At 43.1% G+C, this 27504-nt stretch overlaps 2 protein-coding genes across 4 annotated transcripts; one reads left to right on the top strand and one right to left on the bottom strand.

Moving 5' to 3' along the window:
• Window positions 1-2895: 2895 nt before the first annotated feature.
• Window positions 2896-11656, bottom strand: LOC129820716 (fibrous sheath CABYR-binding protein-like). The gene is made up of 7 exons (XM_055877617.1): window positions 11579-11656; window positions 11406-11448; window positions 5244-7313; window positions 4184-4266; window positions 3898-4038; window positions 3705-3816; window positions 2896-3524 (listed from the first exon to the last, which is right to left on the bottom strand). Exons 2-7 carry the CDS (start codon window positions 11446-11448, stop codon window positions 3457-3459), a joined length of 2517 nt encoding a protein of 838 aa, XP_055733592.1. The 5' UTR covers window positions 11579-11656; the 3' UTR covers window positions 2896-3456.
• A 3093-nt stretch (window positions 11657-14749) lies between these two features.
• Window positions 14750-26405, top strand: LOC129820717 (junctional adhesion molecule 2A-like). Of its 3 annotated transcripts, XM_055877619.1 has the most exons (9): window positions 14751-14960; window positions 16975-17040; window positions 17119-17229; window positions 17349-17498; window positions 19215-19402; window positions 20508-20616; window positions 21484-21592; window positions 25797-25821; window positions 26038-26405. In XM_055877619.1, the coding sequence occupies exons 1-9, from the start codon at window positions 14756-14758 to the stop codon at window positions 26074-26076; spliced, it is 1002 nt and encodes a 333-aa protein (XP_055733594.1). In that variant the 5' UTR covers window positions 14751-14755; the 3' UTR covers window positions 26077-26405. The 3 variants fall into 3 exon arrangements, with proteins under 3 accessions (XP_055733596.1, XP_055733594.1, XP_055733595.1); XM_055877621.1 differs by lacking the exon at window positions 17119-17229 and having other exon boundaries at window positions 14750-14960; XM_055877620.1 differs by lacking the exons at window positions 25797-25821; window positions 26038-26405 and adding an exon at window positions 24652-25777.
• The last annotated feature ends 1099 nt before the right edge of the window (window positions 26406-27504 follow it).

A 27504-nucleotide genomic window follows, 5' to 3' on the forward strand; every position in this document is an offset into this window, starting at 1 on the left:
AATTATTAATTGTATTGTGGTGTTGTAGGCTAGCCTAGGAAGGATACTTGTATTTTTCTTAAACAAGATCGATAAGGGAGCTTTTTGAGTTCCGTGTTTAATGCGCAATGACGCACTTGGCCTCTCCGCTTATATTGAAAATTGGTGCAGCTTTGAAAGATTTTATGTGTGGTGTCATTGCTAGTTAGCATATTGCAGATCTGGACAAACGATCAACCTACCTCTATTGTTACTATGAATGGTGGATAGAAGGCAGCATAGACAGTTAGACTGGTACACGATACTGACTTGTGGCGTGTGGAAAAGCGTAGTGTGCTTGAGGGAAGTTTCCAAAACAGCTTGATATTGTCACGTTCCTGACCTGTTTTCTGTTGTTTTGTATGTGTTTAGTTGGTCAGGGCGTGAGTTGGGGTGGGTAGTCTATGTTATGTGTTTTCTATGTTGGGTTAATGTGTTGCCTGGTATGGTTCTCAATTAGAGGCAGGTGTTTGACGTTTCCTCTGATTGAGAACCATATTAAGGTAGGTTGTTCTCACTGTTTGTTTGTGGGAGATTGTTCCTGTGTCTGTGTATACCACATGGGACTGTTTCGTTTGTTCGTTTTAGGTAGTCTGTTCCTGTTCGTGCGTTCTTCGTCTATATGTAAGTTTGTTTGTTTCAGGTCTGTTGCCTTCGTTTATTGTTTTGTAGTTTGTTCTAGTGTTCATTAGTGTTTCGTCTTTCATTTAATAAATCAGTATGTATTCATCACCCGCTGCGCCTTGGTCCGTTCATTCACCACAAGACGAACGTTACAGATATAGGGGAGGAACATGCACGTAGATGAAGCACTTTGACTAGGATGGAAGACATTTTATAGTCAAACCTGCTAAAGAGTGAATGTAAAGCAGGGAAAAAAACAATCCTCCCCAAAGCAAAAAAATTAAACGATAGACAACCCCCCCAATTTCGAACTGTTCCTTATTAACCAGAGCAATTTAGGCTGCGTTTATTCTTGGTTCTTACTTGCGTCCTTTGTCCTAATCTTGTCCACATTCTGATTGTGTCCACATTTTTAGACAGGTGTAGACAATCAAAAGACACAAAGTGATCTGATTGTGATCAGATCTTCCTGCCCACTTTCAGAGGTAGTCAGACACGCAGTGTGTCTGGATGTCTTACAAGTGTAGACAGAGCTGGACAAAGAAACAACTTAAATCATCATTATTCCACTCTCTAAAATAATTTACAGGTTGCACCATTAACTGATTACATCAATATGTGTCTTACAATAAATAAATAAATATTATTTTCAAAGAATAGCTCTGAAATAATTTGCATGAAGTAAGGAACTAGAAAATCTGGTCACAATGAAGACGCAGTGGACGGATAAAAGACACATTTTTATACCATTTGTAGACACATTTCTGGAAATGTGTGCACAATCAGAATGTAGATAAGGTCAGGAGAAAGGACCCATGTTAGCACCAGGTATAAACAGGGCTACAGAGCGTCATATACAGTACCGTCCATTCAAATATTTGAGAAGTACAAAAGTAGGTAGAACTAGTAAAAAGCAACGCTCCTTCGCTGCGTTTGTGTAATTTGTGTAAAGTGCGTAGCAGCCTTTTACATTAGTGCTTAGATGGTTCTACTCTTTTTGGAAATGTTCTGGTGTTTTCTGTGGCGGAACACGTCAACCTTTTTGCACATAACATGTCATCTTTGTTACCCATAGATCGACAGGCTAGAAATGTTTTAACAATTACATGTTGCATTCAATTGCCACTCTCTGTTGCGCACAACAAGCTTCCTTCCATTCCGCCTATCACAAGGGGATTTGTTACGGTCAACCCTGTTACGGTCAACCCTGTACAATTATTTGGCACTTAACAGGCATCTACTATAGTATTTAAAAAAATTATTTAACCTCTTGTGATGGGAAAACATGTTTTTTATTAAGTTTAACATGTGCTCTTATGACAGAATGTTACTTTTAGGTGAAATGAAGTGTATTTTCCCCAAGTTACACTACTCAAAAGCAGTGGTGTAAAGTACAAAGACTTTAAAGTACTATTTAAGTAGTTTTTTGGGGTATCTGTACTTTACTATTTATATTTTTTACAACTTTCACTTTTACTTCACTACATTCCTAAAGATAATTATGTACTTTTTACTACATACATTTTCCCTGACACAAAAGTACTCATTACATTTTGAATGCTTAGCAGGACAGGAAAATGGTCCAATTCACGCACTTATCAAGTGAACATCCCTGGTCATCCCTACTGCCTCTAATCTGGCGGACTCACTAAACACATGCTTCGTTTGTAAATTCTGTCCGAGTGTTGGAGTGTGTCCCTGGCTATATGTAAATAAAAACATCTTGAAAATTGTGTGGTCTGGTTTGCTTAATATAAGGATTTTTTTATTATACATTTACTTTTGATACTTAAGTATATTTAAAACCAAATACTTTTAGACTTTTACTGAAGTAGTATTTTACTGGGTGACTTTCACTTTTACTTGAGTAACTTTCTATAAAGGTATCTTTACTTTTACTACGTTATGACTTTTGGGTATTTTTTCCACCACTGCTCAAAAGCCACCTAATTGGTGGAACGACCTGATGTATGGTTCTAATGTATGGGTCTAATGTATGGTTCTAATGTGGGCTGTATGTGAGTCATATATGTGTCTAATGTGGGCTGTATATGAGCCATAGACCCACAACAGTTTTCTTGCTGGGTTAACAGTGCTGAGCCAAAGCGCCCCAGATAGCACTTTGCTATGACCCTAAAGCTTAGCTATAACTGGGTGCCATAAAAATGGAGTCATCTCAAATATGAGACCAGTGAGCAAACATGCATGCACACCAAGATAAGTTAGTAATACTGAAACACAGGACCAAGTACGTTTCTAGCAAAAATGTCCCTTTATAGAATTCATTACAGTCATTTATATAACTTCTACACAAACATATGAGCATAGTTCTATTTTCAAAATATAAAAAGTGCTTTCCTATGGCTCTAAAATAGATTGTTTATCATAGAGAAATAATATCTTACGGTGTGAGTGCAGTTAAATGTTTAAGAATCTCTTTCACCACTGAAGCCAGGTACTTGAATCCCCCGTGACTCAGACTGGAAACCTCCTGAGAGGTTCAAAGTGCAAGGGTCATAAAATCTGACACCGCTGTGTTCCTAGAGCTCGGGATAGAGGATGCACTAATATGTACAGCTCTAGGATCAGTTTCCCCCCAAATATTCCACACTGGGATGAAGAATGTAATCTGACTTTAGATCAGTGTCTAGGGCGGTGGAGAACAGCTCAATATAATGGCTGGAATGGAGTTAATGGAATGGTATCAGAAACATGGTTTTCATGGATTTGACACCATTACATTCCATCCATTATACTCCAGTTCAGCCATTATTATGAGCCGTTCTCCCCTCAGCAGCTTTATCCTACTGTTTCCTAGACAGGGTGAGAGCAGACAAACGCTCGCAGATCCCAGCACGGCATATCATTGAACTTCCCATTTCCTGAAAAGCAGAAAACAAACATCAATAATAGCCCATATAACAGAACAACAAAGTGTTATTCAATTGTATAACTCATCAGTCATTATATTATCCATAGCTATCCTTCCATACTCTCAATGGCAGTATGGATGTATGCTCAAGAATACAGTACACGATTAGTTAGCTTTCAGTCGTACGTACCAAGTGCCAGTAGCTCCAGACAGTTCTCCACCCCTGCCGTGTAATTGGGCTCGCCAGGCAACCAATCCCCATAGGACCAGTGGGCACCGTCCAACCAGATGAAGCGACCAGTCTGACAGAGTAAATAGGATAAAATGTGTAAACAAATAAACAGGATAGTGACACACACACACACACACGTGCACACACTCACGTCCAGGTAGCGTAGTCCTCCAACCCAGGTGCGTGTGTATCCTCCGATCTGTTGCAGCATGAGGTCCATGACCTGTCTGTGGATGGTCGGACTGGTGATGGATGCCAGGTGGCCCGGAGGGAAGTTAGCCTGGCAGTAGAACTGCAGAGGAGCAGAGAAAACACGGGTTAAATGTCTACATGTTTGTTGAATTATAGATGGTGAACGATTCACTGAGAGACAAAACAGAGAAGGAACAGAGAAAACATTAAAACATGAAAAAAACAAGATATTAGTTCCCACTCACCTCAGCATCTGAAGCTGTCTTTGGGCCTCTGAAGAACTGGTAGCATTTCCCCTCCAGGACCACACCACTGCAGGAGCTCCTCCCTGTGGTAGAAATCAGCATTGCAACGTCGTTCCATATTTAACACGTTTGTGTAAGTGTGTGCTGGTGTCACAGAAGGTCGCTGAGGGAAGGACGGCTCATAATAATGGCTGGAACGGAGCGAATGGAATGGCATCAAACACATGGAAAGCACGTCTTTGATGTATTTGATACCATTCCACTGATTCCTCTCCAGCCATTATCACGAGCCCGTCAACCCCAATTAACGTGCCACAAACCTCCTGTGAGATGTGTGTGTGTGTGATTGTTGGAATATGTGGACCTCCCTCCATCTCACTGGTTGATGCTTATTTATAAAACCCTCTTAGGCCTCACTCCCCCCTATCTGAGATATCTACTGCAGCCCTCATCACCCACATACAACACCCGTTCTGCCAGTCACATTCTGTTAAAGGTCCCCAAAGCACACACATCCCTGGGTTGCTCCTCTTTTCAGTTTGCTGGAGCTAGCGACTGGAACGAGCTGCAACAAGCACTCAAACTGGACAGTTTTATCTCAATCTCTTCATTCAAAGACTCAATCATGGACACTCTTACTGACAGTTGTGGCTGCTTTGTGTGATGTATTGTTGTCTCTACCTTCTTGCCCTTTGTGCTGTTGACTTTGCCCAATAATGTTTGTACCATGTTTTGTGCTGCTACCATGTTGTGTTGCTACCATGTTGTTGTCATGTTGTGTTGCTACCATGCTATGTTGTCATGTGTTGCTGCCTTGCTATGTTGTTGTCTTAGGTCTCTCTTTATATAGTGTTGTGTTGTCTCTCTTGTCGTGATGTGTGTTTTGTCCTATATTTATATTTATAATTTTAATTTACATTTTTATTCCCAACCCCCGTCCCCGCAGGAGGCCTTTTGCCTTTTGGTAGGCCGTCATTTAAAATAAGAATTTGTTCTTAACTGACTTGCCTGGTTAAATGAAGGTTAAATAAATAAATACAAATAAAAAAATCTCTCTCACCTGTAGGTTGACGTTGGGCCGTGTTCTCCCGTAGCCCCACCTCCTCCATATTTAAAGACCGCTTCTCCCTCTCTGGTTCCACCCACATGCGCGCCTCTCCATCCATCATGGGGCCCTCGCCCATCATTGGCTGCTCCATGAGAGGCCTCTCTCTTACTCGAACCCCCTCCTCCAAAAGCAAACGCTCTTCCCGAAGACGCCTCTTCTCTTCTAGAGGTTCCAACTCCATCATTGGCTCCTCTACCATCACAGCTGAGTCTGTCATTGGATAATGCCCAGTGTATAGCCCCTCCCTCATTTCAGGTTCCAGCTCCATGATTGGTTCCTCAGCCAGGAAGTACTCCCTCTCCATCATAGGCCCCATGTCTTCCATCAGTTCCCTCACTGGCTTCTCTCCCTTGATGGCGTAATCTGTCGTGATTGGATTCTCTCCAAAAGGCACACCCCTAATTTCAGGCTCCAGTTCCATGATTGGTTGTTCCGCTATGACATACTCATCGTCTTCCTCCAGGCTAGGCCCCTCCCTTAGCAACGGCTCTAGTTCTGTCATTGGCTCCTCTTCCAGATCAAAATTATACATAATTTCTGGAGACATCTTGTTGCCATCCATAGGACTGCCTCCTCTCCAATACTGTTCAATCAAACTGTCCTCTGGTAGTGGTTCCAAATCCATGATTGGCTCTTCAGCCATGACATTTTCACCCTCCATAAGAGGGCCCTCCTCTTGGTAGGTGAGCCCCTCATCCATTGCAAACGCCATCTCCACCTCTGTCTCCATTTCTATTTCAGGTTCCATTTTTACCCTTGGTACTTCTGGTTCCTCCATTTCTAGTTCTTCCGTTTCTTTTCCTTCCATCTCTAGTTCTTCCATCTCTGGTTGTTCCATATTTAATCCCATCTCTGCTTCTTCCATCTTTGGTTTCCCCATCTCGGGATCTTCCATCCTCAGTAGATCCTCTTTCATCTCAGCCTCCATCTCCTGCTCAGGCTGAGCCTCCTCCTCTGCTGCTGGGCCCACCTCCACCAACTCCTCTACAACCACAGGGGCCACATCTTCCCGTGGTTTCTCCTGTTCGACAGGGCTCAGTGCTTCTGGTTTCTCCTGATCATCAGGGCTCAGTGCTTCTGGTTTCTCCTCTGCGGCAGGGCTCAGTTCTTCTGTTTTTTCCTGCACTGGAGGACTCAGTTCTTCTCGTTTCACATGCACTGGAGGGCTCAGTTCTCCTCGTTTTTCCTGCACCGGAGGGCTCAGTTCTTCTGGTTTCTCCTGGGCTTTCTCTACTGGTTTTTCCTGGGCTTTCTCTACTGGTTTCTCCTGGGCTTTCTCTACTGGTTTCTCCTGGGCTTTCTCTATTGATTTCTCCTGGGCTTTCTCTATTGGTTTCTCCTGGGCTTTCTCTATTGGTTTCTCCTGGGCTTTCTCTACTGGTTTCTCCTGGGCTTTCTCTATTGGTTTCTCCTGGGCTTTTTCTACTGGTTTCTCCTGGGCTTTCTCTATTGGTTTCTCCTGGGCTTTCTCTACTGGTTTCTCCTGGGCTTTCTCTACTGGTTTCCCCTGGGCTTTCTCTACTGGTTTCTCCTGGGCTTTCTCTACTGGTTTCTCATGGGCTTTCTCTATTGGTTTCTCCTGGGCTTTCTCTATTGGTTTCTCCTGGGCTTTCTCTACTGGTTTCTCCTGGGCTTTCTCTACTGGTTTCTCCTGGGCTTTCTCTACTTTCTTCTCCAGCTCCACAGTGTCTTCTGTCTCTGGTTTCTTTTGAACCACTGGCATCCATTCAGCTGTTTTTTCATGTCTTACTGGAATCACCTGTAAATCCAGGCTGGGTTCCACTAGATTCTCTTGCACCAGGGGGCTCAGCTCTTCTGGTTTCTCCTGCACTAGAGGGTTCAGTTCATTAGGTTTCTCCTCCACCACGGAACTAAGCTGGGTTTGTTTTACAATCGCCTCAGTGTTCCAGCCAGCTGGTTTCTCCACGTCTCTCAGGACTGGGTAGATCTCTCTCTGGTGCAAAGATGGTTTCCATTCATCAATCCATTCATCCATGACTCCATGTGGTCTCCCTAGAGCCACTGAGAAATAGAGAAAAATCAGATCATTACCCATTTTAACCTGTGCAATAGGTGCAGCGTTTTTTAAATGGCCCTGTACAAAAATAATGCACTTTGTAGAAAATATGGAATATGGATTTGAGATTCAGAAATTTAGTAACTCTGATCCCAGGTATACAGTAGTGCATATCAGTATTGAATCATAAAGTGGCTCAGCAGTCTAAGGCACTGCATCTCATAAGAGGCATCACTACAGTCCCTGGTTCGAATCCAGGCTGTATCACATCCGGCTGTGATCGGGAGTCCCATAGGGCGGCGCACAATTGGCCCAGCATTGTCAGGGTTTGGCCAGGGTAGGCCGTCATTGTAAATAAGAACTTGTACTTGAGTTAAATAAAGGTTAAATATTTTTTTCTTATAAAACCACCTCATGGAGATAAACTAAAGGATTATCAGGTAATGATAAGGGTAATGCTGATATGAGCCTAGACAACAGAGTCATAAACAGAGATTGAGGTTTGATCACAAACTCACAGTGACTCTAACTTTCACTTCAGCCACAGTCTTAGACTGTTTTTAAAAGATTTGAAAAGAGGAATATTAATTATTAATTTCTTCTTTTAGTAAGACCATCACATTCCAGCTCCCCCAAGTACTGTACAGTGCCTTCGGAAAGTATTCAGACCCCTTGACTTTTTCCACATTTTGTTACTTTACAGCCTTATTCTAAAATTTATTAAATAAATACAAATCCTCAGCAATCTGTAGACAAAAAAATCCTGTTTTTGCTTTGTCATTATGGGGTACTGTGTGTAGATTGATGAAGGAAAAAAACATTTGAATCAATTTCAGAATAAGGCTGTAACGTAACAAACTGTGGGAAAAGTCAAGGGGTCTAAATACTTTCCGAAGGCACTGTATATCTTAAAAACATATAATAGCTTGTGTGGCCCCTAAAATACACTGTACTGGTATTGCAAACAAAATGCACACAACAATACGCACAGAGGGGCCAAGCAACAGAAGAGCTATGTGGCGTAGCACAGTTTCGCGCGGCCTGCAAGGTCCAAGCTAATGCTATTTTACACATTTTGCCATGAGAGAAAATGTTGCTGTTTTAGGGCTTAGGGATTCTTGAAAGATGGGACAATCTCAAATATTTGTCCTAATATTAGCAACATTTTAAATATATATTTTGATAGACCAAAGTATCAGCTATCACACCATGTAAAGGAACAACCACCCAACTAACTGGATATACGTCAACTCCATCAGACACTATAAAATACATTTCATTTCAACAATTACTGTCCAAGTGTTTAAAGTCCTTAATTCTCTAATTCTAACAGTATGTTATTCAAATAGGTATTAATACAAATCTCTAAACTTCTTTTTATGTTGCTTTATAGCGCTATGAAATGTTCCAGGGCTAATTTCAATAGCATTGTGACATGTTTTTCTACATTTAGAACATAACATTTATATACAGTATATCACAAAAGTGAGTACACCCCTCACATTTAAAAAAATATATTTGAGTATATCCTGTTAAGGCTAGGGGGTGCTGTTGTCACTATTTATGGAAATCGTGTAATTTTTAAAACGGCTTCCTACAAAATTCTTGATCGTACAATATGCATATTATTATTATTATTGGATAGAAAACAGTCTATAGTTTCTATAGCCGTTGAAATTTTGTCTCTAAGTGGAACAGAACTCATTCTACAGCAATTTCCCTGACATGGAGTCAGATTTCACACATTTTGGCCCCTGTTCTGGAGTCAGTTTTAAGGCCACTGTTATTCCTATGAGTATACGGACACTGCTTACGTCTTCCCCTGGATGCCTTTACGTGATGACGCTTTGAATGGTATCGATTGCCCAATCACAGCCACTATAAATCAAAAAATCCTGTAGGTAGGAACTCTTTTCTAGGTGCGTCAGGTGCGCGGAGGACACCGACCTACTGTTTTTCCAAGCATTAGTGTAGCCAGTTATATTTCTCCGGTCATATTTTTACTCATTATAGGAGTTAAAAACATCATAAGGTAGTTAATTTAAAGCGTTTTATAGCAATTTATATCCGTTTAGTGCGATTTTGGGACATTTATTTCTGAGCCACTGTGAATCTCTGGGCACCGTTCCAGTTCATGCCGAACGCAATGTGCATTTCTGCATGGCAAGAGGACAGCTTTCGACCAAAAGACGATTAGACCCAAGAAAGGATTCTTTGACCAAGATTCTGATGGAAGAACAGCTCAAAGTAGGAACAATTTATTATGATAAATCGTGTTTCTGTCGAAAAATGTTAGTGGCTTAGGACGCCATCTTTTTTGACGTAGCTTCGCTTGGCGCAAACTGTATTGAAAAGTAAGGATAATTTAAAAAATGTAATTCCGCGATTGTATTAAGAACTAAATTGTCTATCAATCGCTGTCCACCCTATATTTTTTAGTCACGTTTATGAGTATTTATGTATACGACTAGATCACTGTCTAATATGGCGCACGACATTTTCTGACCAGCTGGGCTACTTTTCTCATTGTCTAACCATGATTTTGGTGGCTAAATATGCACATTTTCGAACAAACTGTATATGTATGTTGTAATGTGATGTTACAGGAGTGTCATCTGAAGAATTCTGAGAAGGTTAGTGAAAAAATTAATATATTTTGGCGATGTTTACGTTATCGCTCTCTTTGGCTAGAATCAATGCTGGGGTAATGTTTGCACATGTGCTATGCTAATATAAAGATTTATTGTGTTTTCGCTGTAAGACACTTAGAAAATCTGAAATATTGTCTGTATTCACAGGATCTGTGTCTTTCGATTAGTGTATGCTGTGTATTTTTACGAAATGTTTGATGATTAGTAGTTAGGTAAACACGTTGCTCATTGTAATTATTCTAGTCCATTTGTGACGGTGGGTGCAATTGTAAACTATGACATCTACCTGAAATATGCACATTTTTCTAACAAAACCTATCCTATACCATAAATATGTTATCAGACTGTCATCTGAGGAGGTTTTTTCTTGGTTAGTGGCTATCAATTTCTTAGTTTAGCCGAATTGGTGATAGCTACTGGTGTTGGTGGACAAAGAAAAGATGGTGGATTATGCTAATGTGTTTAGCTAATAGATTTACATCTTTACATATTGTGTCTTCCCTGTAAAACATTTTAAAAATCGGACATGTTGGCTGGATTCACAAGATCTGTGTCTTTCATTAGCTGTATTGGACTTTAATGTGTGAAAGTTAAATATTAAAAAAATATATATATATTTAATTTCGCTGCTCTGCCTTTTCAGTGGGGGTGGGGGGCGGCACCCCAGTCCTAGACAGGATATCTGTTCATGTGACAACACTGAAGAAATGACACTTTGCTACAATGTAAAGTAGTGAGTGTACAGCTTGTATAACAGTGTACATTTGCTGTCCCCTCAAAATAACTCAACACACAGCCATTAATGTCTAAACCGCTGGCAACAAAAGTGAGTACACCCCTAAGTGAAAATTTTAAAACAAATTTACACTGTTATACAAGCTGTACACTCACTACTTTACATTGTAGCAAAGTGTCATTTCTTCAGTGTTGTCACATGAAAAGATATACTCAAATATTGAAAAAATGTGAGGGGTGTACTCACTTTTGTGATATACTGTATATTAAAATTCCCCTAAACGTAAACTTTAAGCTCAAATAATTACATATATCTAAGTTTTTTTAGGATTTGTTCCGACTTTCAAGAATCCCTGAGATCATTTCTTGCTATTCTACACATTAGCCTTAAGGAAAATGTCCTGTCATTCCCCCCCAAAAATCATGGCTTATGACGGGTTCATATGCTATCTAGGGGGCCCGACCTCCCCAAAAATTGATTATAAAAAGCTTGTGGTCCTCCCTGCCTTGCTGGGGCAATGGGGGTGTGTGCTACGCCAGTGAACACATGTACTAGGTCAAACACATCTTTGAAATATTTATTTTGGTGCTGTATCATGTGATAGGCTATATGTACAACCCTACAGTCTATCATTCTTTAGGAAAATAAGAGAAGAGAACTTTGGGAGAGAACTTAGAAATCTTTCTAGAGCTCTCACTGAGACACCTTACCTGCCAGGCTCAACAACAGTAAGACCAGAGTCTTCATCTTCATCTGGAGAGGGAGAGAAATGACTGATTAGAACACTGACTACTCAAGACACAACTGTCTAACAAATCACCAACCTTGTTCTTTGTGAGTAAGAACAAATAATGAATTCAACGCTTTGCTGTTATTGTCTTACCTGTGAATGTAGTCCAGGTAACGGCTCAAACTGGCTGCTTTGTGGTGTCTGTCTCTTTATAAGCTTGTCATGAGCTCTCCTGACCCGATAAAGAGCTGTTCTTACACACTTTATGACCCCCCTCCCCTAAACCCCCCTCCACTCCTATCACGTGCAGGTTAGGTCTGTTCCCCTACCTCAGTATCTCTTTAGCAACCCTCTATTTCTCTCCCTCTGCTTCCTCGTTTGACAGACATTACATGGGCCCAAAGTGCACAACACTCTGATAACGTCTCATTACAGAAGAAAAACAATATCCGTATCTCAATATGCAATAACCATATAGCAATAATCAACAACAGTCGCTGGCAGACTTTACTACAGCATGTTTTGGTCACGTGTGTGAGGCCTTGCAGAATGTGTTTAATCTACAATGAATATAAAATGAAATAGTGAATGTAACTCCTACTTCTCACAGGGGCAGATGTATAACATCAGGTTAAGGAAAGACTATTAAACTGTAAAGTCATCCTTTTCTAACAATCCTGCAATGGTTAATTTCCTTTGGATATTTTGAATGTGATTAAAGACATCCTAACAATTGACTTGCCCAAACCTGTCATGTTTTCTGAACTGCAAATCTAAGTCATGACTACCCACTGGACACAGACGTCAGTTCAATGTCTCAATTCTTTGGTTGAATAACTTGGAAACAACATTAATTCAACCAGTTTGTTTCCTGGTTTGGGACGTGGGGTCGAAAGTATGGTCCTTGTTCAGACTGAATAGTATGTTCCTATCCCACTAGGGGGCAACCTCCTGATTAAGTGGTCACTACAGAACATTGAGGTTTGACAGGACAGGATTATACTATATGCTTTATACTATATTATATGCCATTTAGCAGACACTTTCATCCAAAGAAATGTACAGTCATGCGTGCATACACTTTTTGGTGTGGGTGGCCCCAGCGGGAATCAAACCAATGACGTTGCAAGCGCCATTCTCTACCAACTGAGCCACACAGAACAGGAGACTGAGGTTCTGTGTTAAAACAATCCAATAGATCCTCCCCTTCAGTGTTTATTGGTTTAGTTCAGCTCAAACTTCTTAAAACAGTTGCTATCAAAAACAAGAACTGATGCTGAAAGTCTGTTTCTAGAGCTAAGGAAAGGGATAGGTCGATAGGTGTAACGGCACTGGCTGAAACTCCCCTAAGATCTTTGGAAGGTTAGGTTGAACCATCATCTAATAGCTACCTATCCGGAAGGTACGAGACTAGATCAGAGGATTTTTTTTCAGTTTAGACTGGGCTAAAGAACGTCAACAGTCAGACACTGAGGAATAAGGAAATGTTTGTATTTCCATACACAACACATTGAAAGCCAGCCTGTCATTAATCTGTCACTCACGTTTTGTTTTGTGAACTTTGATCCGCTGCTTATCGGTTTTTGTGGCCTGACAAGTAAAGGTAGTAAATATGGTAGTATACTGATGAATGGTGCCTGTGTGGTCATGTGCAGTGAGTGTGTAGTCAGAGGGAATGGTTGTTGGTAATGGCAATAGGGTTTCATGACAACCCCTCCATCATGTGTCTGATCTACAATTCATATTAAATGAAATAGTGAATGTAGCTCCTACTTCTCATAGGGCGGTGCACAATTGGCCCAGCGTCGTTAGGGTTTGGCCAGGGTAGGCCAAAATGAAATAAAAAACAATGTGCATGTGTGTGTTGAGGTAACAGCAGCGGGGGCTCTCAACACAGCAGCTACACAGACAGTCACTTAGGAACACTGTGTGTGTGTGGTCCGGGTAGCTATTTGGTTAACTATTTAACTAACTACACTGCTCAAAAAAATAAAGGGAACACTTAAACAACACAATGTAACTCCAAGTCAATCACACTTCTGTGAAATCAAACTGTCCACCTAGGAAGCAACACTGATTGACAATAAATTTCACATGCTGTTGTGCAAATGGAATAGACAAAAGGTGGAAATTATAGGCAATTAGCAAGACACCCCCAAAAAAGGAGTGATTCTGCAGGTGGTGACCACAGACCACTTCTCAGTTCCTATGCTTCCTGGCTGATGTTTTGGTCACTTTTGAATGCTGGCGGTGCTCTCACTCTAGTGGTAGCATGAGACGGAGTCTACAACCCACACAAGTGACTCAGGTAGTGCAGTTCATCCAGGATGGCACATCAATGCGAGCTGTGGCAAAAAGGTTTGCTGTGTCTGTCAGCGTAGTGTCCAGAGCATGGAGGCGCTACCAGGAGACAGGCCAGTACATCAGGAGACGTGGAGGAGGCCGTAGGAGGGCAACAACCCAGCAGCAGGACCGCTACCTCCGCCTTTGTGCAAGGAGGTGCACTGCCAGAGCCCTGCAAAATGACCTCCAGCAGGCCACAAATGTGCAGGGTCCTGTTGGTTCCAGACTTGGTGCGTGGGTATCACTTGCCGTGCGATAGCCGAGAGAACAGTCTATAACAGGTGTCTGGAGTCTTTGACAATTTTTAGGGCCTTCCTCTGACACCGCCTGGTATAAAGGTCCTGGACGGCAGGGAGCTTGGCCCCAGAGATGTACTTACATGTATGGAACTAAACAAGACAGTTCAAACTGTTGGAAACAGCCATTCTGCATTTATAAATCACCTTACCAACAATATCAAAGTAAGTCTTATCGAACTATAAGTTATTACAACAACAAAAAGTATAAAAATACAAATATCACAAATAGATGTCACTGCTCCAAAGCAGAGTCGTAGATCTTACAAGGACCACAACACACATCTTAATGACAAAACCTCAACTTAGAAATAGTTAACTCCACAAGAGTAAAATCGCACCTTGTCACAAATTGATAAAAATAAATGTTTATTACAAATTGGTGGGAATTACAAATTGATCATCAATATGTAGGCTCCTGTAGGCTATGATAGTTACAATGGCACATCGAGACCCACATTTCTAATGTTATGTGGTGGTTGTGTGTTTGCTGTGTGGTGTGTTGTGACGGTTTATAATTTGTCCCGTTAATAACATCGTTTATAGCCGTTTACAGCCTACGCATACGTTGGCCGAAATACACATTAGAGATACATATGCGGTAAAATCCTCTACCGGAGCAAAACGTTCGCCCACCACGAACCACTGACGCGTGTTTCATGGTGAGCGCGCGCCTGAGTTCCTCCGCTAGATGAGATGGTCTCCATCGGGAGCGCGCACATGGAAAACTTCAGGAACTTCTCAAGTCTGGAATCTCATCCGTCTCGTGTGGAGCGAGTGTTCTCAGACACTCAAGAGTATTTCCAGGATATTTCAGTTCACTGCTCAGTCGTGTGTAAGAACTATGGACAGCACGGGGATTTTGTCTCTCACCCTTCTCCTCCTCTTGTCACAGAGTGAGTAGCCTTTTATTTTCTGAATTGTCCCTAACGGATATTTTGTCTAAAAATATCATTTTTAAGGGAGTGAATGAACAATCAAACAAACTATAGCCTTCATACATGACTAATGCAGGCGTGTACTATTCAATAGGACCATACATGACTAATGCAGGATAGTAGTATTCAATAGGACCATACATGACTAATGCAGGATAGTAGTATTCAATAGGACCATACATGACTAATGCAGGATAGTAGTATTCAATAGGACCATACATGACTAATGCAGGATAGTAGTATTCAATAGGACCATACATGACTAATGCAGGACAGTAGTATTCAATAGGACCATACATGACTAATGCAGGATAGTAGTATTCAATAGGACCATACATGACTAATGCAGGACAGTAGTATTCAATAGGACCATACATGACTAATGCAGGATAGTAGTATTCAATAGGACCATACATGACTAATGCAGGATAGTAGTATTCAATAAGACCATACATGACTAATGCAGGATAGTAGTATTCAATAGGACCATACATGACTAATGCAGGATAGTAGTATTCAATAGGACCATACATGACTAATGCAGGCGTGTACTATTCAATAGGACCATACATGACTAATGCAGGATAGTAGTATTCAATAGGACCATACATGACTAATGCAGGATAGTAGTATTCAATAGGACCATACATGACTAATGCAGGATAGTAGTATTCAATAGGACCATACATGACTAATGCAGGATAGTAGTATTCAATAGGACCATACATGACTAATGCAGGATAGTAGTATTCAATAGGACCATACATGCCATAGTGTTGATGTGTGATGATTTCAGATGGTGTAATTGTAAAATAGATATAATTTCTGTAATGACAGTAAGTTAAGAGGCAGTTTGCACGTCAGGCTAAATATCATTTTTCTAGTATACCCATCATGCACTGCATCAGCGCCTCTCAAGTTGTGTGTGTGTGCATGCGTCTGTATGTATGTACGTGTGTGTGCGTGTGTGTGTGTGTGCGTGTGTGTGTGTGTGTGTGTGTGTGTGTGTGTGTGTGTTTTGTACGTTTCCCAGCAGACTTTTAACAGTTAGGTTTGGTGAAGTGTGTAGTGTTCAGGGGCTGGGCGTGCGTTGGGATTGGGAGGACTGGTTCTGTGATCATACAGGTCTTCGGTTTACATTAAACCCTCTGATGCTGTCAAAGCCCAGAGGCACAGAGGCACAGAGACCCAGAGATCCAGAGGCTGATGAAAGGCCAGACCACTAAGGGGCTTCAGGGCTCTGGAGAGCCAACCTCTCTGATGCCCAGCGCAGGCAGGCTGATCTCCCTGTTTGATGTTGTCGATAGCACTGTCATGACCCTGCTTCTACTTGAATCAATCAGAGACACAGAGAGAAAGTGTGTATTAACAAATCATCTGCCAGTTGATGTGTGTTCGCATGTGTTGATATTGTTGTTTCAGCAGTGTGTATTCATATGTTAGTGTGTGTGTGTGTGTGTGTGTGTGTGTGTGTGTGGGAAGGTTAATCAGGTCTAGCAGTAGTCTGACAGGCTCTCATCAATCACCTCTATATCTCCTACACACTCCATTCCTGCTGGTACCACCAGGCACCAGGTCATATACTGTACATTCTGAGGGTTTACTCTACCTCTCTCTCTCTCTCTCTCTCTCTCTCTCTCTCTCTCTCTCTTTCTTTCTCTCTCTCTCTCTCTCTGTGTTAACGCCGGGAGTGAGTATGAACATGTGTTAGTGAGCGTGTATAGTAGGTGTGTGAATGAGTGTTTGCAATATGTGTGTGTGTCTGGCTGTGTGTCTGCTCTTTCGCAAACAAATATCTTCTGAAGTACCCCCCTCAGCCCAATCTGGACTGTGTAGCACAAATCTCAGTTGAATCAATGTTTAACTTTGCATTTAAGAAAGTTAGAAACATTGCTACAAATAGTTATCATTCAGTGCTGCGGTGTACTATTTATTTGTGAATCACCTCCCTCTCTCTCTCTCTCTCTCTCAGGTCCTGCCTGCCTCTCTTTGACAGTGAGCACCAGTAAGGCCAAAATGGAGGTCCATGAGAACACAGGTAAGAGAGGAGGAGGAGAAGGGATGAACTGTGACAGTTGATGAACTGTTTTTGTACATCTCTTTCTTTCTCTGTCAGACGCTGTGCTGTCCTGTCAGTTCGAGACAGATAAGGAGACTAACCCTCGTATTGAGTGGAAGAAGAAAGGGAAGGACATCCACTTAGTTTATTTCGATGGAAAATTCACCGGTGACTACTAGACCTCGCTCTACCTCGTTTCCCCTACCTCTCCTCCATCTCTCCCCCTCCTCACATGTTTCTTATTTCTTCCCTCTCTCTACAACCCTTTGGTCCCTGTGGTATTCCAGGATCCTTTGCAGGTCGGGCCAAGATCGAGGGGGCAACGGTGACGCTGCATGCCGTTACCCAAAAGGACTCTGGGTTGTACCGCTGTGAGGTCAGCGCACCAGCAGACCACACCAACCTAGGAGAGGTCAACATCACCCTCAACGTACTGGGTGAGCTGCTGTGTGTGTGTGTTAGTAACAATGTCATCCACCCACCCTGTGCCTTTACATTTGAGTAATTTAACACTTATTCAGAGCAACTTACAGTAGTGTGTGCAAATATTTTCATCCTTGTATTATTCTGGTACTGTTCCCATGTTGGAATGGAACCCAAAACCCTGGTGTTGCAAGCACCGTGCTCTACTGAGCCACACAGTTGTCTTGTGTGTTGTCAAATCAAACCAAATCAAATTGGTCACATACACATATTTAGCAGATGTTAATTTGGTGTAGCTAAATGCTTGTGTTCCTAGCTCCGACAGTGCAGTAGTGTCTAACAATTCACAACAAAACACACAAATCTAAAAGCTAAAGAATGGAATTAAGAAATAAGATGGCGCAATGTTGGAGTGGCATTGACTAAAATACAGTAGAATACAGTATATACATATGAAATGAGTAAAACAGTATGTAAACATTATTAAAGTGACTATTAACGTCACAGAGGATGTCATAAGGTGGATGTCATAAGGTGAACGCACCAATTTGTAAGTCGCTCTGGATAAGAGCGTCTGCTAAATGACTTAAATGTAAATGTAAACAGAGAGAGGAAAGAGGTGAGGACAGAGAGGAGAGAGGGGTGAGGACAGAGAGGAGGTGAGGACAGAGGAGAGAGGAGTGAGGACAGAGAGAGGAGGTGAGAACGGTGAGGAGAGAGGAGTGAGGACAGAGGACAGAGAGGAGGTGAGGAGAGAGGAGGTGAGGAGAGAGGAGGTGAGGAGAGAGGAGTGAGGAGTGAGGAGAGGAGGTGAGGACAGAGAGGAGAGAGGTGAGGTGAGGAGAGAGAGGGGTGAGGACAGAGAGGAGAGAGGAGTGAGGACAGAGAGAGGAGGTGAGAACAGAGAGGAGAGAGGAGTGAGGACGGAGGTGAGGAGAGAGGAGTGAGGAGTGAGGACAGAGAGGAGGTGAGGAGAGAAGAGTGAGGACAGAGGACAGAGGTGGTGAGGAGAGAGGAGTGAGGACAGGGAGAGGAGGTGAGGACAGAGAGGAGAGCGGAGGTGAGGAGAGCGGGAGTGAGGACAGAGAGGAGAGCGGGAGTGAGGACAGAGAGGAGAGCGGGAGTGAGGACAGAGAGGAGAGCGGGAGTGAGGACAGAGAGGAGAGCGGGAGTGAGGACAGAGAGGAGAGCGGAGGTGAGGAGAGCGGAGTGAGGACAGAGCGGAGTGAGGACAGAGCGGAGTGAGGACAGAGCGGGGTGAGGACAGAGCGGGGTGAGGACAGAGCGGGGTGAGGACAGAGCGGGGTGAGGACAGAGCGGGGTGAGGACAGAGCGGGGTGAGGACAGAGCAGGGTGAGGACAGAGCGGGGTGAGGACAGAGCGGGGTGAGGACAGAGCGGGGTAAGGACAGACAGAGGGGTGAGGACAGACAGAGGAGTGAGGACAGAGAGAGGAGGGAAGTGACAGAGAGAGGAGAGATGGGGTGAGGAAAGAGAGACAAGAGAGGGTGTGAGGACAGAGAGACAAGAGACGGGGTGAGGACAGAGAGAGAAGAGACGGGGTGAGGACAGACGGAGGAGAGACGGGGTGATGACAGAGGGAGGAAAGACAGGGTTAACGTCATTAACATGCCTTTGATCAGGCATCTAAAGCACCTCAATGACGTGTTACTCACAGTGTGTGCGTGTGTGTGTGTGCGTGTGTGTTGGTAATCCTGTCCTCCCCCCCAGTGCCCCCCCACACCCCGTTCTGTGAGGTGCCCAGCTCAGTGCTGTCTGGGGCAGGTGTAGAGCTCCACTGTAAGGACAAACCCAGTGTGCCCCCTCCTACCTACCTCTGGTACAAAGACAACAAGGCCCTGAGGGCCACACACACCCCTGACATCTCCTATAGCATGGACACTGACACGGGAACGCTGGTGAGTAACACATAATGGAGGTGCTTCAGATGCCTGATCAAAGCCATGTTAATGACGTTACATCACACTATACACCCTCCCTCTGTCATCACTCCGTCTCTCCTCCCTCTGTCATCACCCCGTCCCTCCTCTCTGTCATCACTCTGTCTCTCCTCCCTCTGTCATCACTCTGTCTCTCCTCCCTCTGTCATCACCCTGTCTCTCCTCCCTCTGTCATCACCCTGTCTCTCCTCCCTCTGTCATCACCCTGTCTCTCCTCCCTCTGTCATCACTCTGTCTCTCCTCCCTCTGTCATCACCCTGTCTCTCCTCCCTCTGTCATCACTCCGTCTCTCCTCCCTCTGTCATCACTCCGTCTCTCCTCCCTCTGTCATCACTCCGTCTCTCCTCCCTCTGTCATCACTTCGTCTCTCCTCCCTCTGTCATCACTCCATCTCTCCCCCTCTGTCATCACCCTGTCTCTCCTCCCTCTGTCATCACTCCGTCTCTCCTCCCTCTGTCATCACTCCGTCTCTCCTCCCTCTGTCATCACTCCGTCTCTCCTCCCTCTGTCATCACCCTGTCTCTCCTCCCTCTGTCATCACCCTGTCTCTCCTCCCTCTGTCATCACTCCGTCTCTCCTCCCTCTGTCATCACCCTGTCTCTCCTCCCTCTGTCATCACCCTGTCTCTCCTCCCTCTGTCATCACCCTGTCTCTCCTCCCTCTGTCATCACCCTGTCTCTCCTCCCTCTGTCATCACCCTGTCTCTCCTCCCTCTGTCATCACTCCGTCTCTCCTCCCTTTGTCATCACTCCGTCTCTCCTCCCTCTGTCATCACCCTGTCTCTCCTCCCTCTGTCATCACCCTGTCTCTCCTCCCTCTGTCATCACCCTGTCTCTCCTCCCTCGGTCCTCACGCCGTCTTTCCTCCCTCTGTCCTCACCCCATTTCTTCTCTCTCTGTCCTCACCTCTCTTCTCTATTTGTCCTTACTCCTTACTCCTCTCTCTCCTCACCTTTGTCCTCTCTCCTCTCTCTCCTCACCTTTATCCTCTCTCTGTCCTTACCCCCTCTCTCTTCATTCTCTGTCCTCACCCCCTCTCTCCTCTCTGTGTGTCTCCGGAGCAGAAGATTAAGAGTGTGTCCAAGGCCGACTCGGGCCAGTACCGCTGTGAAGTTTCCAATAGTGTGGGGGCGTCCAAAAGCTCTGTGGCCCATCACATGAAGGTCATAGAATGTACGTACAATCCAGTGTGTGTCTGTGTGTGTCTGGGTGTGTCTGGGTGTGTCTGTCTGTGTGTGTCTGTGTGTGTCTGTGTGTGTCTGGGTGTGTCTGGGTGTGTGTGTGTGTATGTGTGTGTGTGTGTCTGTGTGTGTCTGTGTGTTTCTGTGTGTGTCTGTGTGTGTCTATGTGTGCCTGTATGTGTGTGTCTATGTGTGTCTGTGTGTGCGCTAGAATGTTTGTGGGTTTGTGGAAATTGGGACACTTTCTGTCTTTTCTTTTCCTTTTCTTCATCATCTCTTCTCTCCAATCATCCTTCATCCTTCTCCAATCATCTTTCGTCCTTCTCCATCATCCTTCACCAATCATCCTTAATCCTTCTCCAATCATCTTTCATCCTTCTCCAATCATCCTTCATCCTTCTCCAATCATCTTTCGTCCTTCTCCATCATCCTTCACCAATCATCCTTAATCCTTCTCCAATCATCTTTCATCCTTCTCCAATCATCCTTCATCCTTCTCCAACCACCCTTCATCCTTCATCCTTATCTTTCCTGTCTCTCTCTGTTCTCTCTTGACCCCTGTCCCCTGTGCTGAGTAGGAGCATTGGGCCAGTAACCGAAAGGTTGCTGGATCGAATCCCCGAGCTGACAAGGTAAAAATCTTTTGTTCTGCACCTGAGCAAGTCAGTTAACCCATTGTTTCCCGGGCGCCGATGACGTGGATGTCGATTATGGCAGCCCCCCGCACTTCTCTGATTCAGAGGGGTTGGGTTAAATGCAGAAGACACATTTCGGTTGAATGCATTCAGTTGTACAACTGACTAGGTATCACCCTTTCCCCTTTCTTCATCCCTCTCTCCCTCTGTCCCCCCTCCTTCAGATCCGTTGAGCATGACGACACTGATAGTCGGAGCTGTAGGCCTCTTCCTGCTCATCCTCATGTGCTGCCTGGATGTGTGTCTCCCATTGACAGGGCTGCTGCAAAAAGGGTGAGTACATCACTATCACTCCACAAATTTGTTGGTCACAAACTATAGTTTTGGAAAGTCTGTTAGGACATCTACTTTGTGCATGACACAAGTCATTTCTCCAACAAATGTTTACAGACAGATTATTTCACTTATAACTCACTGTATCACAATTCCAGTGGGTCAGAAGTTTACATACACTAAGTTGACTGTGCCTTTAAACAGCTTGGAACATTCCAGAAAATGATGTCATGGCTTTAGAAGCTTCTGATAGGCTAATTGGCATCATTTGAGTCAATTGGAGGTGTACCTGTGGATGTATTTCAAGGTCTACCTTAACTCAGTGCCTCTTTGCTTGACATCATGGGAAAACCAAAAGAAATCAGCCAAGACCCCAGAAAAAGAATTGTAGACCTCCACAAGTCTGGTTCATCCTTGGGAGCAATTTCCAAATGCCTGAAGGTGCCACGTTCATCTGTACAAACAATAGTACGCAAATATAAACACCATGGGACCACGCAGCCGTCATACCGCTCAGGAAGGAGACGCGTTCTGTCTCCTAGAGATGAACGTACTTTGGTGCGAAAAGTGCAAATCAATCCCAGAACAACAGCAAAGGACCTTGTGAAGATGCTGGAGGAAACATGTACAAAAGTATCTACAGTGGGGCAAAAAAGTATTTAGTCAGCCACCAATTGTGCAAGTTCTCCCACTTAAAAAGATGAGAGAGGCCTGTAATTTTCATCATAGGTACACTTCAACTATGACAGACAAAATGAGAAAAAATTTCCAGAAAATCACATTGTAGGATTTTTAATGAATTGTTTGCAAATTATGGTGGAAAATAAGTATTTGGTCAATAACAAAAGTTTATCTCAATACTTTGTTATATACCCTTTGTTGGCAATGACAGAGGTCAAAGTCTTCACAAGGTTTTCACACACTGTTGCTGGTATTTTGGCCCATTCCTCCATGCAGATCTCCTCTAGAGCAGTGATGTTTTGGGGCTGTTGCTGGGCAACACGGACTTTCAACTCCCTCCAAAGATTTTCTGTGGGGTTGAGATCTGGAGACTGGCTAGGCCACTCCAGGACCTTGAAATGCTTCTTACGAACCCACTCCTTCATTGCCCGGGCGGTGTGTTTGGGATCATTGTCATGTTGAAAGACCCAGCCACGTTTCATCTTCAATGGCCTTGCTGATGGAAGGTTTTCACTCAAAATCTCACGATACATGGCCCCATTCATTCTTGCCTTTACACGGATCAGTCGTCCTGGTCCCTTTGCAGAAAAACAGCCCCAAAGCATGATGTTTCCACCCCCATGCTTCACAGTAGGTATGGTGTTCTTTGGATGCAACTCAGCATTCTTTGTCCTCCAAACACGACGAGTTGAGTTTTTACTAAAAAGGTATATTTTGGTTTCATCTGACCATATGACATTCTCCCAATCTTCTTCTGGATCATCCAAATGCTCTCTAGCAAACTTCAGACGGGCCTGGACATGTACTGGCTTAAGCAGGGGGACACGTCTGGCACTGCAGGATTTGAGTCCCTGGCGGCGTAGTGTGTTACTGATGGTAGGCTTTGTTACTTTGGTCCCAGCTCTCTGCAGGTCATTCACTAGGTCCCCCCGTGTGGTTCTGGGATTTTTTCTCACCGTTGTGATCATTTTGACCCCACGGGGTGAGATCTTGCGTGGAGCCCGGGATCGAGGGAGATTATCAGTGGTCTTGTATGTCTTCCATTTCCTAATAATTGCTCCCACAGTTGATTTCTTCAAACCAAGCTGCTTACCTATTGCAGATTCAGTCTTCCCAGCCTGGTGCAGGTCTACAATTTTGTTTCTGGTGTCCTTTTACAGCTCTTTGGTCTTGGCCATAGTGGAGTTTGGAGTGTGACTGTTTGAGGTTGTGGACAGGTGTCTTTTATACTGATAACAAGTTCAAACAGGTGCCATTAATACAGGTAACGAGTGGAGGACAGAAGAGCCTCTTAAAGACGAAGTTACAGGTCAGTGAGAGCCAGAAATCTTGCTTGTTTGTAGGTGACCAAATACTTATTTTCCACCATAATTTGCAAATAAATTCCTTAAAAATCCTACAATGTGATTTTCTGGATTTTTTTTCTCATTTTGTCTGTCATAGTTGAAGTGTACCTATGATGAAAATTACAGGCCTCTCTCATCTTTTTAAGTGGGAGAACTTGCACAATTGGTGGCTGACTAAATACTTTTTTGCCCCACTGTATATCCACTGTAAAACGAGTCCTATATCGACATAACCTGAAAGGCCACTCAGCAAGGATGAAGCCACTGCTCCAAAACCGCCATAAAAAAGCCAGACTATGGTTTGCAACTGCACATGGGGACAAAGATCGTACTTTTTGTAGAAATGTCCTCTGCTCTGATGACACAAAAACAGAACTGTTGGCCATAATGACCATCATTATGTTTGAAGGAAAAAGGGGGAGGCTTGCAATCCGAAGAACACCATCCCAACCGTGAAGCATGGGGGTGGCAGCATCATGTTATGGGGGTGCTTTGCTGCAGGAGGGATTGGCGCACTTCACAAAATAGATGGCATCATGAGGAGGTAAATTATGTGGATATATTGAAGCACCATCTCAAGACATCAGTCAGGAAGTTAAAGCATGGTCGCAAATGGGTTTTCCAACTGGACAATGACCCCAAGCATACTTCCAAAGTTGTGGCAAATGGCTTAAGGACAACAAAGTCAAGGTATTGGAGTGGCCATCACAAAGCCCTGACCTCAATCCTATAGAAAATTTGGGGGCACTGAAAAAGCGTGTGCGAGCAAGGAGGATTACAAACCTGACTCAGTTCCACCAGCTCTGTCAGGAGGAATGGGCCAAAATTCACCCAAGCTATTGTGGGAAGCTTGTAGAAGGCTACTGTTATGGAGATTCATATGTTTAAGGTAACGGTAAGATAATGACTAAATTATTTATACTTTCAAATTAATGTTAAGGCAATAACTAACATTATTCCACCCTGTCACTGTATAATGGAGTGAAATGTGTTTGAATCATAAGAATAGTATTCTTGAATGTATGTACACAGGAAAAGAGGACCCGTTAGCAGACAAGGAACTGTGGCAGACAACTTGTGACCATTGTGAAACTGATAACAGGAAGGAGGTCTCCCCACCCAGAGAGGGGCGAAACCATTGGGCTTGCAGTAGATTTTGTAACATATGGCAGGATATGATAAGCAATGTATGTGTAGGAGCAGACTTGTAAACAATATTGACAGTATTAGGAGAAGAGGAGGGACATTTATGACCAAATGGGAGGTATATAACCAAATGTGCATTGTATGATTTCAGAACGTTCTCTGAATAAACTTTTGACCTATTGCAGACTGGGACTTTGCCTAATTCTTCATTAACCAGGGATTTACAACCCCTGGGAATTATTCGAAGCTTAAGTGATAGTTGAGCTCACAACATTGGGATAAAAATTCTCGTGACAGCTACCTGAAAAGTTTGACCCAAGTTAAACAATTTAAAGGCAATGCTACCAAATACTAATTGAGTGTATGTAAACTTCTGACCCACTGTGAATGTGATGAAAGAAATAAAAGCTGAAATAAATAATTCTCCTATTATTCTGACGTTTCACATTCTTAAAATAAAGTGGTGATCCTAACTGACCTAAGACAGGGATTTTTTACTAGGATTAAATATCAGGAATTGTGAATAACTGAGTTTAAATGTATTTGGCTAAGGTGTATGTAAACTTTTGACTTCAACTGTATATGTCACCTTAATTGGGCTCCCGGGTGGGGCAGCAATCTAAGGCACTGCATCTCGGTGCTAGAGGCGTCACTACAGACACCTGGTTCAATCTCAGGCTCTATCGCAACCGGCTGTGATTTGGAGTCCCATAGGGCGGCGCACAATTGGCCCTACGTTGTCTGGGTTTGGCCGGTGTAAATTAGAATTTGTTTTTAACTGACTGGCCTAGTTAAATAGAGGTAAAAAGGACAGGCTTGTGGTAATGGCTGGAGCGGAAATAGTGAAATGTTATCAAATACGTGTACCATATCAGTTTCCATGTGTTTGATGCCGTTCCAGCTATTATGAGTTGTCCTCCCCTCAGCAGCCTCCGCTGAGACTCTCAATGTCGTAACTCTTCTTAACAGAAAAAGAAAGTAATTCATTGTGGTTTTTGTCTCTTTGTTTTTTGTTGCACCAACTTCTACAGTCCACCTCCTCCTCCCACCAGAAATGTGAGTGTGTTGCCATTCCCAGTTGTTGTTGTTCAGGAACTGTTATTATTCCTTCTGTCAGTATTAACTTAGATGACCAGTGGTCTTGTTTTAAATTTGACTGTTCTTGGAGCAGTTGTTGACCACACCAGTGTGTTGATAAGCTTGAGTTGAGTGAGTTGGTGATAATAGTAACCAGTCTAGTTAACTGATGGATACGCCTTTCCCTTTCTGCAGCCCAAGAACTACAAACACACCCAGTCCTTCATGACCTGAGGGTATAGCACGCACATACACACACACATTCAGTGGATGGATGGAGAGAATGTGCAACAGAATACATATTTTAGCTAGCCTACACCACCTACGATAAAGCTCACTGCTGTACCCTTTTCGGTGTGTGTTTTATTTACAATTCTGCTGTTTATGACTGTACTGAGAAACAATTAATTATATTAACATTGTTGTTTTACAGAGATATTTGTATACTTATATTTTTTAAGTAAGTGTTTGGGTCTTTTGTGTGATGAAGGATGTGTCATGTTTGAACAGGTGTTTGTATGCACTGACTATGCACATGTGACTATTAAATCATCTGAATCTGATTATCATGTTTTCATTAAATATATTTTACCACACGTTGCCTCATAATTGACGACATGATACGTTTGGCCATAAACCTTATACTGACCCTATTACATTTTTAAAATGTATAAGGAATAAAGTGGTAGGTAGGTAAAAAGTAGTCGGTTGAAAAAATTAACAAACGTTTGAATGTTATGCACAGATTTCCTTCATCATGCACAGATTTCCTTTGAGTTGGTTCCCTCAAGGTGGTACTACAGAGCAGGATATTTCTCTGGGGCAAACACTGCACAGAGACCTTAGCTAAGACTTAGTTTGTGTGTTAGTGGTCCATAAACAATGTCTCTCGTGTTCATTTAGTTATTTTATTGTTCTATTGTTATTCTGCTGCCTCTACGTTTGGGCCATAAGCTGTTTTTCTGACCAATTCAATGAAGTTTTTTCAAATATGTGTGTGTGTGCATTTGTGCATGATCTCGTGTGTTTGTGCATATGTTTGGGATCTTGTGTTTGTGTACATGCGAGTGTGTGAGTGTGGTCTTGTCACCGTGTGTGTGAGGGAGGTGATGGCTGTCCCCCAGATTCTGCGCCAGAACCTCCTGTTGTCAGATGTTAAATTAAGCCTCAAACAAGCTCTCCTCTAAGACGTATCCTTGGCTTGTCTCTCTCTGTGCCCACCTCTGCTAAACAGACATTAGCCATGCATCAAATAACACTGGGAAAACAGTAGTACTGAGTGGTTAGTGCTTTTTTTTGGTCGGTTTGGCTTGGGTTCGTAAAAAAAAAAAATTTTGATTATGAATATATGACCTTGCAATTATTTTCGTTTTTTAATAGAAATTCCAAAGCCAAATATTGAGAACATTCAACTGTCAAAACATGGGAAACATTCCATTGTCTCCAACAACATTGGACAAAGCGATTAATAAGAACCAAACGGTGACTGCCCGTCAGCTCATATTACTTTAATTCAATAACATATTTAAGTTGTGTATAGCATATAACTTTATCAGATGACTTTATTATTTAATTTCTTAAAGTCAACCATCTAACGTTTTATATGTGCTCTTGGCTAGCGAAAACGGTAGTCAGTAATCCTTGGGTTGCAACAGCTGCCCA

Source organism: Salvelinus fontinalis, chromosome 23 (genome assembly GCF_029448725.1).
Source record: "Salvelinus fontinalis isolate EN_2023a chromosome 23, ASM2944872v1, whole genome shotgun sequence".
NCBI lineage: Eukaryota > Metazoa > Chordata > Actinopteri > Salmoniformes > Salmonidae > Salvelinus > Salvelinus fontinalis.

Coding starts and splice junctions, on each gene's coding strand:
- LOC129820716 (XM_055877617.1), bottom strand. CDS start 11,448: ATGAAGATGAAGACTCTGGTCTTACTGTTGTTGAGCCTGGCAG. Junction 4,267..5,243: donor GGCCCAACGTCAACCTACAG/GTGAGAGAGATT, acceptor TTTCTACCACAG/GGAGGAGCTCCTGCAGTGGT. Junction 3,525..3,704: donor TCTGGAGCTACTGGCACTTG/GTACGTACGACT, acceptor TCTGCTTTTCAG/GAAATGGGAAGTTCAATGAT.
- LOC129820717 (XM_055877619.1), top strand. CDS start 14,756: ATGAGATGGTCTCCATCGGGAGCGCGCACATGGAAAACTTCAGGAACT. Junction 17,499..19,214: donor CATCACCCTCAACGTACTGG/GTGAGCTGCTGT, acceptor CCTCCCCCCCAG/TGCCCCCCCACACCCCGTTC. Junction 20,617..21,483: donor TCACATGAAGGTCATAGAAT/GTACGTACAATC, acceptor CCCCTCCTTCAG/ATCCGTTGAGCATGACGACA.